General features: G+C 47.1%; 1 protein-coding gene across 1 annotated transcript; it reads right to left on the minus strand.

The window, feature by feature from the left end:
* Positions 1-12,875: 12,875 nt before the first annotated feature.
* Positions 12,876-14,152, minus strand: LOC115329292 (piggyBac transposable element-derived protein 3-like). Its single transcript, XM_040216142.3, has 2 exons — positions 13,316-14,152; positions 12,876-13,254 (listed from the first exon to the last, which is right to left on the minus strand). The coding sequence occupies exons 1-2, from the start codon at positions 13,895-13,897 to the stop codon at positions 13,102-13,104; spliced, it is 735 nt and encodes a 244-aa protein (XP_040072076.1). The 5' UTR covers positions 13,898-14,152; the 3' UTR covers positions 12,876-13,101.
* Between the last annotated feature and the right edge of the window lie 821 nt (positions 14,153-14,973).

Below are 14,973 nucleotides of genomic sequence, written 5' to 3' on the forward strand. Positions count from 1 at the left end.
CGGGACAGAACGACCGGATACACGCCCGCAGCGTTTTCCTTAAAGGCTGACGACCAGTTCGCGCTTTCCACTTTCCCCCCGCTTCCTTCTCTCCCCCCTTCTACCCTGTCTACCGTTGTCTGTTTCCTCCTCCCCTATGGTGAGGAGGATCTTCTGCCTTGCAGAATCTCGAGTCTGGTCATCGGCCTTTAAGGGGGGGGGGGGGGGGGGCATGAGTCACCCCTAGTTTGGGCAGGTCGTCCAGGATAGAGCCATGCGTGCGTCCAGTTGACTTCTTTTTGAGTACCGATTGGTTAAAAAGTTTGACCGCGATTAAAGCCTTAATCGATTAATCGGAAGATTAATCGATCAATCGCCCAGCCCTAATATATACACATATGAGGAGCGAGAGGAAGAAACGAAATCAGCTGTGTTTGAAACGCTCTCCTTTGTTGTCTTTTCTTTTAACTCGAAAGCTTCTTTTTTTTTTTCGTACCACAGTTTCGGGTGTCTTATTACGATTAATTGTTTGTAATTCTTCCAAGTGAAGGCGGTGCGACGCTTTTCGTACGTCTGTCCGTTTCCGTATCGTAAATTTACTTCAAAATACTGGGACCTTAATAAGAAAGATCATTGCAGGAGTGGCAATAACATACACATTGCACTTAAACACACACACAGAGAGCGTCATAGGTAATGCAACACATCCTAAAAAGACACATCAATAAGTAAAATAGAAGGGTTATATAGAAGGGATCACATCAATAAATAAAATAGGAGGGTTATAAATAGTAGGCACTATACTCTATTTCACCTAGGGTGCCTCAATGTCCTTCTGTTTAGGGTGACGCCACCCTTTGTAGTACCCGATGCCGACAGCACGCGCTCACGAGGAAAATACAAAGAAATCGACGAAAACAAAATGTCGCCATAGCACAGTCAGCCCCACAAACGCGTGCAGGGACACGTTCTTTCACGCGCTTCTGAACAAAAAAGAAAAATAAACGTGTGGGACAAAATGGCGAGATGTCTCCACCCTAAGCAGAGCGCACATGAAGGCACCCTAATTTCACCATCATGTACCGCAGGAAAGGCTACAAGCGCGAGGTCCTTACCCTAGAGCGCATCTCGGCGGGACAAGCTCTCGTGCATTAAAGACAGCTGCCAACGCTATGAGCTCGCGCTTTTAGCCTTCGCTGCGGTACAAAATAAGGTGAAACGGAGTATGGTGTCACAAAAGAAAGTTTACACGGTCTTTTTTACCGCAAAAATAAACTAGGCATCGCCGAACGCTCATTCTTCGCCCAAAGGTAGAGCTAGAGGTCAGAACCAGATGCCGAAGTTTCAGCCCGATCCGATAACTTAATCAAAAGTTATAAGTGATTTTCTGAAAATTCCAATGGGAAACATTTTCGCCCGTTTTCGGTTTCTGGTGCCATAGAGCCCCATGTGTTCGAAAATTCCGTCGGCCGCCATTTTCCCATTGAAATTTTCAGAAAAACAGTTATAACTTTTGATTAAGTCATCGGATCGCGCTGAAAATTTGGGATCTGGTTGTGACCTCTAGCTCTACCTTTGGGCGGAGAATGAGCGTTCGGCGATGCCTAGTTAATTTTTGCGGTAAAAAAGACCGTGTAAATTTTCTTTTGTGACACCCTGTAGTATGAACAAACCAACCTAAAGTTCATCCGAAAATTTATCAGATTCAAGTGAACCAGTCGCACCATCAATACTGTTCCAGTTTTCAATAGTGCTAGGAAAGAAAGAGAATTTAAAACAATTAAGGTGTCATTGATATAGTACAATATTTAAGGGATGAGAACTACGAGTGCGTGATTGAGTAGCAAAATCAATATAACTATTACGATCAAATACATTGTTATTATAAACGCGTCACTTATTCACTTCCCTCCTTTGGGATTCGGTCTTTCACATACACTCTAAGAAAAAAAAATGGAGGAAAAAGGTTTAGTATAGGGTACGTTGTTGGGTTAGTTGTTTCATCTTAGTAAAACATAAAATAGCGCATCAGAAAGACAAGGACAAGAAGTATACAGGACAGGCGCTAACTTTCAACTAGTCTTATTCAGAAAATTGAACACATATATACACACGACAGGCAAAGCAGCACAATGTAAAAGTTGATTAATTTTTCACCCGATCACTCAAAAACTGAAATTTATTACAATGAAGAACAATAGAAGTGTCGCTGACACATGCGGTCCCATTTTTTTTTATAAAGAAAGCTTCCAATAGCTCTTGTGAGCTATTGGAAGCTTTACTGCAAGTCCAGAAGCAGATATCATCCGCGTATATAGACACGTGAACGGTTTTTGGGAGAATTTTCAGGAGACCTATGAGAGAAATGCTAAAAAGCACCGGGCTGAGGACGCTCCACTAGTAATATGATGAAGACCGGTGTTGCCGTCCTGTGTCGATATGTAGACTTCTCTTTCTTTAAGGTAATTGGCTATCCATTTGTATACACGTCCTCCAAATCCAATGGCCTTCATATCTTGAAGAATAGCGTTGTGTTCTACGCAATCAAAAGCCGACTTTATGTTCACAAATACAGCTGTTGTTTTTTTTATTTACTACCTACATTTGTTCAATACTAGTTATTAAGTTAATAACGTTGTCAATGCTGCTTCTTCCGCGTCGAAATTCATTCATGGACGAAGGATATAGATCTCTATTTTCTAGATCCCATTCCATACGGGTAAGCAGCATTCGCTCCATTACTTTGCCTATGCAACTTGTTAATGCTATCGGACGGTAAGAGTTAATGTCTAAAGGAGATTTTCCAGGTTTTAAGATTGGTAGAACCCGAGCAATTTTCCATTCCCTCGGTACAGAACCCGTTTCCCACGAGGAGTTAAAAATGTGTAGCAGTGCGGTCCTCGCCCCCTCCCCCATGTGGCGTAAGGCTGAATACCGTACACCATCCGTGCCTGGGGATGACCTAGCGTTAGACATCTCAAGCGCCATATCAAGTTCCTTTAAGGTAAAACACGCATCAATAGCCTTGCATACACATACGGATACATGTCCCTCCTGCGCACTGACTTTGTCATGGGGCCTTGAAGAACTGGAAGTGATCTTGATACAGAACTCTTCAGCTACGACTGTTTCTGTTACTTGGCGACTCAGACTGATGGCGCAGAACGGGTGAATTTGCTGTGGCCTTGCACGTAGGCTTCGCATTATTTGCCATGTTCGATCGAGTGGTTTTCTCGGGTCAAGGTTGGAACTAAGTGACCTCCAGCGTCTTTTGGAAAGTTTGTCCAGGTGGCGTTGAACACGCTTTTGCGCTCGCCTAGAAGCCCGAACATCCTCAACATTCTTAGTCTTCCTTGCCCGGTGTTCTGCTTGTCGACGAATGGCCCGAAGACGCTCATATTCACCATCGACTGCAGTATGAGGTTTTGTCATGTTGACATTTTTTGTCGCCTGAGAAGTTGAAGAGGTTATAGCCTCTGCAAGACCTTTTGGCTCGGTTACCGCGATACATGCGGATTCCATTTTAGTTTTAAAGAGATCCCAGTCAGTATAACACATTGTGGTACGTCGCTTCGTGCAGTGCATTTCTTGAATCGTAGTGTATGTAGGAACATGATCGCTACCGTGTGTTTCAATATCTGCAAACCACGTTGTTTCCCCAGAGAGGGTTGAAGATGCGAACGAAACATCTAAAGGACTACTCATAGATACCCCTCTAAAATACGTCGAACTTCCGTCATTGAGTACTACAAGATCATGTTTTAGAGTGAGGTCAAACAATGCGTGTCCTCGAGTGTTATTCTTTTTACTTCCCCATGATACGTGGTGACTGTTGAAATCGCCCGTCAGAATATGAGGGGATGGGGTTTGCTGTAGAATAGTATCGAGCCTTTGAACGTCGAAGGGTGCTCGAGGGGGTATGTAGGCCAGCAATAACTGTGAAGGAAACTTCTGCTTTTCTAATAGTTGATGCGATATACTCATTTGTAGGGTGTGGCGGGATGTTATGTTGAACAAATGTCAGATCCTTCCGAACGCCGAGTAAAACTCTGCTGAGTTCATTTCCTCCGTGAGAATGATACAGTTCATATCCTGATAACCTGGTGTTGTGAGACACTCGCGACTCTGAAATCACAATAACAAGAAATTGATATTTAAACACAAATTGACGAAAGTGCGCTAGTCGGTTTCGAAGACCTCTCGCGTTTCATTGAGGGACGGTGGCTTCACCACGAAGCTTCCATAACGACACCATAGCTTGATAAGTGGAAGTATTGCATCGATCACAGTTAGTAGTGCTTGGGATAGGGGAGACTCCCATGTACAAAGGATGCTACGGATGACATTGACGATTGTTTGAAGCTTGTCCTCAGTAATAGACGGTTGATCTTTGGCTGGTGCCTTGGATTTGTCCTGCCTGGGTTGCCTGTTTTCTTTGACTTCTACATCAGATTTCGAAGCTGAATTGGGGAGTCTGGTAAATTCGTTTTCATTCTTCAACTCCAAGGTGGATACTTGGGCGTCTCTTGGCTTCACATGTGTTTGGATTTGTCTAACGTTTGACAGCTGTGTTGACGAGGAGGTTTGTGGATCTTGAATCCCATCCTGTAGAAGTTGGTGAGCTCCCAGGTCTTGTTTCGTTTTTGTACCATCTGTTTTAGAGCGACCTTGGGACACTATCTCCTTCGATGACAGTAGGGCCGCTTTTGCTGTTGTGTACCCAACTTTAGCTTCGCTCTTGTACTGATATATTTTCTTTTCCCTTTGGTACACAGGGCACAGATGCGATGTCGAGTCATGTGCTTTACCGCAATTTGTGCAGAGCAGGTCAGCCGCTTCACACTTCATACGGTCGTGTGCTCCTCCACAGCGAGTGCAGCGAACGTCATTTGTGCAGGCGGTTTGGACATGTCCAAAACGACCGCATTTCCAGCACTGACGTGGTTTCTCTATGTACGGCTGCAACTTGAACCTTGTGTATCCCACGGTGACATATTCTGGTAGTGTGTCCGTGCTGAAGACGACTTCGACAGACTCAGATTTACCCAGTCGAGAAATGGAGATGACGGGTGCAGTTGCACGGACTGCCGATTGCAGCTCGGCTTCGGTAATGTCTACTGGTACCTGGTAGATCACTCCGGCCGTCGATTCCCGTGGAAGTGGTTCATAAGCGATGACAGGTATTCCACCTAATGAGGTGAGTCCAAGAAGCGCTTTCGTGGCTTCAGTGTTTCTTGTGTCAATCGCCAGCACGTTGAGTCTTCGATTGGGCCTAACCAAGATGACCCCATCTGGAGCAGTCATTTCAAGTTTCTCTGTAATCTTCATCGGGTTAATTGTTGCAATCATGCTTACTGGGGTGCTATGTTGCGCTTTTTGGACTCCCAGGAGACTTGGAAGAAGGAAGTGATGTCAACGATACAGCAAACGCAGATTGGATGTTGACAGAAGAAAACAAAATCAACATCCAATCTGCATTTGCTGCGTTGTTGACGTCACTTCCTTCTCCCTAGTCTCCTGGGAGTGCAAAAAGCGCAACATAGCACTCCTGGATCTTTGGGCTTGATTATCACTGTAAGGCGGAGGATGAGCCTGGGCCATGGTTTTGACTGTCTTACTGCTGCAGTCTGAGCTAGTACATGGTTTGCATCTCTTTCGGCCCAGAACCATTTGATATGACTCTGAATTCATATCTTGATCATCAGAGATACTTTCGTAGTAGGATATGGTGCTCGAGGAGCTCGACATATCCGTTGAATCCTGTTCCATCTCGGTTGGCGTCGCAGCTTGGCCGGAAGGAAGGCCCTCCGCGGCCATGGTCGGTGAGCGATGCGTCAAATTAGAAGATCGTATGGTTTTTCCCTGGCCCGAGCAAGAGCAGTGAGAAACTTGATTAAAATCAAAATATAGCGAGACGCTCACAATAGCAGTGAAAACAGAACAGACTTCTTCTTTCTCCGTCTGAACAGTAAGCTCCTATCATACAGTGGCCAATGTGACTGTCACGGAAAGTACGCATATATACAGTGTGGAATTTTAGCATTAAAAGAAATAGTAGGTAGAACTGAAAAAAAAAAAGCTACCCTTTATTTTGCTATTGGTTTTCGAGGTTTTCGAGCTCGCTACAGCATACCTCCATACACTTATCATTCACACTGGAAGCGGATCCGCGTTCGCAAAGCGGTTGCGAACGCGGTTATAGAAAGATCCAGTACAATTGTACGCGCACTCGATGACATCAAGTGCGCGAGCAATTGTACTGGATCTTTATACAACCGCGTTCGCAACCGCTTTGCGAACGCGGATCCGCGTCCAGTGTGAATGAGCGGTAACACCTGCAGCAAGTCGCGGTTTTGACTGCATTCAGATTGATTGAAAAGCGATTTCTTTGCCCATAAAGCATCACTTCCAGCTGAGTGAATATCCGTTCTACAGAGATTAATTCAAGACGGCAATTGCAGCCAAATAGAAAAACAAACGCTACAATAGAAATACAGGCTACGACGTGCCGTACGGGGAAACAAACTAATGGCTTCGAACCGCATTAGAGCGGCTTGATTTATTGGCTTTCAAATAATTACGGCATGATCTAGTGTTTACTTTTTAATAAGAGATTCTTCCTCTGAGCCATTCAAAATACTTTCAGAGGTATGACATTGCTGAAAAAAAAAAAAAAACAAGAAAATGCTGGGAATATTTTTTATCGCTTACCGAGAAATTCCGTACGTTCAAAACAACCAGTATAAAAGACGGAAACGCAGAGCTCGGGTGTAGTGATCGGGTTAGTGTGCTGTTGTATTTATGATTGTATGTGCGATGTATGTGTATGCGCTGAATGTATGTTCACCTGATGCTTGCAGCATGCGTAATGTGTCTACTTGTGTGTATTGCAGAGGTCGCAGAGGCTCCCGAAGATCCCGATGCGTAATGATGACCTGATAAAATAAAAAAAAAATTTTTTTTTGTAGAACAGGAATTGGGCGGTACCTAGCGCCACCTAGCTTAGCTACTTGCAATTACTCTAGAGTTTTGCGGAGCAGAGTACCGCAATGGTGCCATTCTGGAGCCAAGCACTGCGGGAAGCCACGGTCCGTTTTTACAGGGGCACAAAGGCGCAGACGCGAGGCGGCGTGCTGTGGCGCGCTGCGGCGCACTGCGGAAGGAAAATAGTGCGGCGACGAGCCGCGCATGCGCAGTGATCGTTGTCCCGTCGTTTCCTGTTTCTCTCTCGATAGCAAAAAGCGCACCCCCTGCTTTCAAACGGGAGCTCGCCGACTAGCCCGGATGGCCGGATGTGCCGGTCGCGTATCGGTATCGCGTATCACCCCGCGAGAGCCGCAGACGCGAGCAACGCGATCGTCGACCGTGTCGTCTGCTTCACACACCTTGAAAACAGATGTCCCAAAACATCGCTCGCGTTATAAAGAACGGGATTGCACTATACCCAGTTGATACGCATAATGTTCAATGACTTAGGAAGCATTCGGTTCGTTCGATTTTGGTCTAGGATCTAGTATATTTTGCGAACGCAAAGCGGAATATATGTTGCCCCCGAAACGCGGCGCTCTGGAAGGCCGCTTCCCCGCACGAAGGTCAGATCCAGCTCTGTCCACGTGACCACTCCTCCGCCAATCCGGAGATGGCAGCGAAAGGAAAAGGAACGCGATACTCTGGCTCTGCAAGCAGAGCCTATACAGTTACTCTAAATTACTCTGCCTGACCCTGCCATTTGGTGGCAAGCGATTTAACCTTCTTTCACGCTACGCGGCTGCTCGCTCAACAGCGGCTTCGAGTTTGTTCTTTTGAGAGCGGCTTTTGGTTTCGCGGATTGGTTTTCGATTCCTCCGTGATGCGCGGTTGACGAAGGAATTGTGACTCGAGGAACAGCATAGTTAAGACGTAAAGGGCACGAAGTAACTAGGTATCGGCTGTCTCTGTTTAACATCTCAGTGCTGACGACGAGAAGACTGAGTAACTGCTTTCGAAACGAAAGTTTCTGTACGGAAAGCTCGCGGAAAGCTCGTGTTACGCTTTTATTTGCTACTCCTCTCGTCCCGTACAAGAGACGTAGCGTCCTCGTTAAGCCTCACTGAGCTCGATTTGCTCGATTCAGGGCCGCCATAATGAGATGCAGGCGACGGAGGAACTATTTGCCCCCTGCTTCAGGGACGAAAGTTTCTCCCTTTCTAAAGAAACATAGGTTACAAGACCGTTCCTCCGCTTAGGGAGGAGTATCGATACCCTTCTTTCTCAGAGTGTAGACCGACGCTGTAGTGTTGCGGGGTGGGGCCCCTCTCTCCCTGCCTTTCTTTGGCAGCCGGTGTTCCGAATCACGATCACGTGTACACTCTTCAGAAATCCGGACTGTCCGCTCTCCTCACAAATCACGTAGGCAGAGCGCCGTACACCATACGGAGACGGCCAATGACGGATCTAAACGCTCTGCACTGTTGCACCGAGCCTGGTGAAACGTTATGGTCATTGCCGCAGCGCAGACAGCATTTTGTTTTTGGTGAAGATTTAAACCACTTATCAACGCCGTCATTGACCGTCTCAGTATATATATATATATGTAGTCTGCGGTGATTGGCTCTCCCACGTGATCTCCATGCTGGGGAGCAGACAGTCCAAATTTCTTCGTGTATATATATATATAGTGTCCCACTCGAGTATAGTCGTCGCGGAGCCTACCACTGCAGTCTACGATGGGAGCGAATCTCGAGTCTGAAGATATATATTCTGAGAAAATAGCAAAAATGCAGGCAGTCTGGGGAATTGTAGACATAACTAAACCCAAAACACCGGTGGTTTTAAAATAAACCTTTAGCTGTGTACGAGACGTTGTGTGTGTCGTCCTCTTTCTCGTGTCCTTCTTCTGCCTTCTTTTGGTGTCTCAAGTTTAGTTAGGTCTGATATATGTTCGACAGATATCCTGCGACGTGACACTGCCGAGAGCGAAGGAAAACGTGGTGCTCTTAACCATCCGACGGAGCCGATCAAGCCCAAAAGTGCATATGTAGTTCCGGCACTCGTCGTTTCTCTGCGTCAGCAACTCAATCATTCACGCACGGTTAATGCGTGGCTCTCCGAATGTCAGAGAGTAGAAGGACGAACAGACGTATTTATTTGCCGTCCTTCTTGAGTTTGTGTTCCTCTCTTGTTTTTATCTCGATCGCCCTATAGACGAGCTACTAAAAAGGTGTGGTGTGCGTTCGCAGGATCCCGGACTGCTGCAGAACGTCGAGGCGCCATGCTGTTCCTCGTACTCCTAGTGGTCGCGTCGGCCAGTGTGAACGCCGCCCTCTTCCTGGAATCAGGTGTTGTTTCCATTCGGATACGTCCTTTAAGCTTTTTTTTTTTCTTCGACGAAATTTGATTTGTAGTGTACAATTACGTCCTCGGTGACGAATTGGCAACCCAGTGGATACTCCGCCTCCATCGTGACCTTTGTGCCTTTATTATGCAGTACTAGCGTAGCGTTGCCGTACGGAGGCGCTCCTCGGCACGCGTCAGACGCCATAACACATCGACGAAGTACGGCTGAAGACAACGAGCTTGAGTGGGCGTCGGAGCGTTTACTTAATAGACCGATCTCACAAAGCGTTCGGCGCATGCGTGACGCCGCCATGACTTTAGTTCACATGAGGCAAACCGCAGTACACGAGAGGGCTCGTGCCGTCTCGTGCTCCACTCGCGCAGAGCTCCGGCAGGGTTGTCGCACGTGCAGGAAGACTAAAGTTCCCACCATGCATTGCGGCAACGGTGGCGGAGTCAAACTGGCTGGTGAGATCGGTCTATTCTTAACCGTCTGCCACCAACTATACGAACAACAACAAAAAACATCGGTACCTAATTATAGGAAGTATTCACTGGCGGCCATAGCTGTGTGCGCGACTGCTGAGCGCGTGCTGATGGCGAGCTTCCACAATTCTTTTGTAACGTGCATTCCGCACTCTCATGATAGCCGGTCTTAGCAGCCTATTAATGTCGGCTCGTTCTGAGCATGCGCTCTAAACAGCACCCACAAATATGGCGCCCAGTGAATACTCCTTATAGGGAGTTTTAGTGCATCGTTTTTAAAGGCCCCCATACCGCTTCGGGCGCGCGCTTCAGAGCATGCATCGAAGTGGCAGAGCGAGCTCACGCAAAATAGCATGGCCTGACAACACGATATACTGAAACTTCCTAATAGGAATTTTAGCAAACCGCTACTGTGTTCTGCGCACCGCGCTACCAGAGCCTTCAAAGCATGCTTTTTAACGCTTGCCCGAGTGGTACTGTGACCGCGGTGCGCGCGCGCTCACAAACGTTCTTCAAAGACTCCGGTATAGTGCGGTACGCGGAACACGGTAACGGTTTGCTGAAAGTCCCTAATACTTCAAGAGCCATACGACAATTTTCAATAGACCTTGTTCTTGAGAGTCATGCAACAGTAGAGCTTGTTCTTGACGTTTACAAGAAGTTTTATTCTGTGCAATCCAGAAGAACGCAAAGAAACGCGGCAAAATACTTTGTTTTTAGACTGCCCGCTCGACTTGCATGTTATACGCTATGTGACGTTACCCACTTCCGATCTGGGAGTGTCGGCGAAAGTCGCTATGCGGGATGGGCATTCCTGTGTTGTTTTGGTAGAATAGAAGCTAAAACATGCATTTTCGTCAAAACGCCGTGACTGGGGCTCTACCAAATGAGCCTGGAAGGTGTGAAGATAAGTTTTCATGTGTTTTCTGCCTGCTCAGTATGTCCGAGAACGTGGTGGTGCCGTGAAAAGGGAAAGGCAGACACCGTTGACCTCAATTGCTTGTGTTTTTGAATCGAGTTCACGGATACTTGAGATCGCCAGATTTACTTGCTTTGTTCCAACATGAACTCGGGAAAACCGTCAAGTTCTGCGGAACACCCGCGTACCACGTTCAGTGCGTCTTCACGTTCAAACGGCCGTGTGATCGTTAATTAAAATTGTCATCTGCTCTTTGAAATTTCTCTGCTTGTTCAAGCTATCGTCTGTTCGTTCAAACAACAGCAGCCCGTAGACCAGAAGTTGACTCGGTAATTGCAATAAGAAGTAAGTCGGGGCCTCAAAAGATGTTTTAAAATTTGCAGGTTGTTTGGGTTGAATAAGTAGGTTAGGTATAAGCAGTAGATGGAGGAAGATTTTGATCATTGTTACCAGTGGCCATCACCGACTTGTTGTGCCCGATTCACTTGGTCAGATCCTACTTGCAATTTTCAGTGTCGACGTCGAACGTCGCAGCTACCGTTCACGCCTTTTTAGCCCGAGCGACATCAGAACTGAAAAATAGCGAGCAGAATCTCATCACGTGAATCAGGCTTTAGCGTCCATTCTGTGGCTTTCACGCTGCATGAATCGCCGCGCGTCACATTGTTTACACGAGGCTTTGTGATGTGTAAAAAGCCTCGTTAATTTCGCGCAGGCCACTAAAGTAGTAAGACATTGCTAGGAAGACGTAGAATTAACAATTTCAACGCAAAAAAAGGGCATGGGGACTCACACCGACGCCTACAACATCACGTTCCAATGGTTCGTTGATACGGGACACGGCGCTTCTTGCCCACACCCTATCGCGCATGCGCGGAGGCGGTGGTGGCGGCGCTCCGTTTTGTTTGGAAACCTGAGTTGGTGCGCAGTCGGTGAGAGATTAAAGGCTCATTCACACTGTCCTATTTTCTTACGTTAAGTTACGTTATGAAATATTACGTTGAAGTCACCGGGACATATGGGCTTCATATTAAGCGAGGCTACCAGTTCAAGGAAAAAGCATGACACGCGACTTTCGAGACACGAATGTTTCGGTGACTTATACGTAACGTAACTTAACGTAAGAAAATGGGGCAGTATGAATGAGCCCCACCTCTTTCCGATTTAGCAGAGGAAGCGCTGGAGAGGAGGTCACCTCCTCTCCAGCCTTCAAAATTATCTCCGAGTCTCCGTCTGCCGAATGATCCACCCTGCATCACGTGACCTTCGTGCCCCGCCTCAGACGGAGTCCACTTCCGGCGGAAGCGGACACTGGACCTGCTGTGCGGCAGCGAGCAGTTCGCCAACGCCCTCGCCCGGACGCTGCTGGACGAGTCCCGGCCCCTGCTGGGCTCCGCGGAGCCCCTGGTCCTGGGCGACGGCCCCACGTGGCGCGACGGGAGGGTCACCCTGCGGCGCGGCAGGCTCTGGGGCGCCAGCACGGCCCACCTGAAGGGACCCGTGCTGCTCCGCTGCGACGACGTGAACATGCGCCTGGGCGTCCACATCGCGCTCAACAACAGCGACATCGCGTACGACTGGGAGGCCCGGGAGCTGCCCTTCCTCGGGTGAGGGACCACCTCCGTATCACCCAGGCATGCGGCACTGCGCGCGTTGCATTCTGGGCATCAGTTAGCCGACACTACGGAGCGGGGTTTCGATTCAGAGCGGCGCTACGCGAACACCTAGTCGCGACTCTTTTGGGAGTGTGGTGAGTTTACGACGCATTTCTCACTGAATAAAAAGCGCCGTAAAAAAAAAAAAGTGTTTTTTAAACAATTTGGTGGGACATGTGTGGCAAAAAAAAAAAAAAACTAATTTTATCCGAAAAAAAAAGAGAAATATAGACCCTTTCCGAAATTCAGTCTGGCCACTTTAATCGCTATCATCGTTTGAAAAATGGCATCTGTGACGTACTAGTGGTGGCCTTCTGTTTACTGATGAAGGAACATGTTGAAGATACACGTAAGCTGCGTATTTGATACCTTACGTTCCAGACGTTAACACGTTGCGAAGCAGGAATCGAATGCAAGAGCTGCGTAAGCGTTCATTTTTATAACTGGGGGCCAGTCAATATGTTAGTAGCACAGAATCGACTTCAAAGCCCCTTGATATATTAACCCTTTACTGCACAACTTTTTATTTTTTCACAATTTTATTCCAGCAGAAGTAGAATACCACAGTTATCACAATACTATCACTAAAATAAATTTCAAAGTTTCGAAAAAATTTATATCGAAAAAAGATAGGTATGTTGCATATTTGCAACAAGATGGAAATAACGAAATATTTATAGCCGAATGCTAAAAATTTGTGAACCAGAGCCAAACTTGTATTTACAGACATCAGTGAGAGATGTGGCCTCATTTGCTTGTGTGATACAAAAGAAAGCAGTTATTCTTGCTTGTTGAGCACAGGTGAGTGCCACACTTAGAGCAGTAGCTCATACAAATGCCCTTGCATCCAGGAAACTTGCAACGCTGTCGCTTCTGACTCCAAAGCGCCCAGTGGCCAACCTGAGCATAGAAGTATGAACAGTGAGGTTTGTAACACAGATTAATTCGCCAGTGATAATACCTGATCAATCCTGACATCTTGAGGTGGACACGGTGCTGAAGGACCTCTTGTCTTCTTCAGCTGGATGCCTTGCTCCACGGACTCATTGCTGGGCCTTCCCCTTTTCTTCAGTTGATTTTTTCCTGCTTTGCAGAGTGACGTGGCGAGGTCCACCTTGAACTCTGCTAATGGCATGAGCTTTCGTGTTGGTTGATCGGAAGTAGTCTCGGCATTCCTCCTGTACAGCAGCCAGGCATTTACAGCCGTCAAGTCGAGAATATGAAGAAAAATACGAAAGTACCATTTCTTCGATCGGAGATGGGCGCGGTAGAGGGAGATCAGAGAGTCTAAGAGATCCACTCCTCCCATGTGCTTGTTATAAGCGCCTATCACCGACGGACACGGTATGTCGCGCCTCTCCTTTTCTTTTTGGCTCCACCTTGGCGCAGTTAGGACAGGCTCTGCCCCAACAAAGGTGGACAGCAAGGTGACGGCTCTGTTGTCTTGCCACCTTGTACACGACAGCTGAATGCCATCCAGGGTCGCTACCTTCTCTTCAAAGCTTCCCCTTCCTTTCTGTTTCATTTCCTTGTCAGATGGCATGCTGATACCCGTTACTCGGTTGATCCGGACTGTACCAATGCAGTGCACGGTTTCTTTTTCCAGGTACACCTGAAGGGTTGGACAGTTGAAGTAGTTATCGAAATACACTTTGTGGTGGACTCCTCTTGGGATTAACCTGCACAATCGAACAACAATGTTCCCGCTTGCTCCACAGTCAGGCTCTCCTGCACGTCTTGGGGCAGAGTTTTCTTGTCCCGTGTACAGTTCTAGCTTGTACGAGAAGCCACTTACTCCTGAGAGAACAAATACTTTGTACCCTCATTTTTTTGGTTTCTGGGAACAGTACTGTTTCAGTGCACTTGCGCCTTTCAAAGGTATAATCTGTTCATCCACAGACAAGTGCTCTTCAAGCGGTATCAGCGACAACTGTTCATTTACAGCATCGACGAGCGGTCGTATCTTTGCAAGCCGGTCTCTATCAGGATCATCTCTTGGGCCGAGAGAGCTGTTGTCCACAAAGTGAAGGTTGTGCTTCAACTGTTCCAAGCGTGTCACCGTGAGGTGGTCAGCTACTTGGCTTACTCTGGTAGCTTCACTCCAGTACCACCTAGTGTTCTTCAGCTGAATTATAGACATCCACATGCAGGTGCCTAGAAAAACTTCAATCTCCTCGGCACTGGTGCAGAGGGGCTTACTGGCATCCTTCTGGACTGAGTACAAATTGCTCTCATTTGCAATAAGCGAAATAAGAGCGCCTGGAAAGATGAACTTGAAGTATTGGAAAGGTGTTTCCAACTCTGAAACTTCCTGCGGAAGCTCATTTTGTCCAGTGAACTTCACTGTTTCAGGATCCCGCATCAGGCTTGCATTCTTCCAGATAATTCTTCTCTTAGATTGAGTTGATGACTGATCAGCTGGTTGGCTTGCGGGAGCTTCCTCTTCGTCATAGCTTGTACTCGCCTCGCTTGAACTGGCACTACATTTTCCAGGGGGTTGGACATCTGGGGTACAAAAAATAACAGCGTCTCGTACAACTCATACAATGAGCAGTAAAATAAATAATTTGGAGAGAAATTCTACATTGTATAGGGGACTATCTTCCCTGGCGGTTCTAA

This window comes from Ixodes scapularis, unplaced genomic scaffold (genome assembly GCF_016920785.2).
Source record: "Ixodes scapularis isolate PalLabHiFi unplaced genomic scaffold, ASM1692078v2 PGA_scaffold6__148_contigs__length_123643588, whole genome shotgun sequence".
Lineage (NCBI taxonomy): Eukaryota > Metazoa > Arthropoda > Arachnida > Ixodida > Ixodidae > Ixodes > Ixodes scapularis.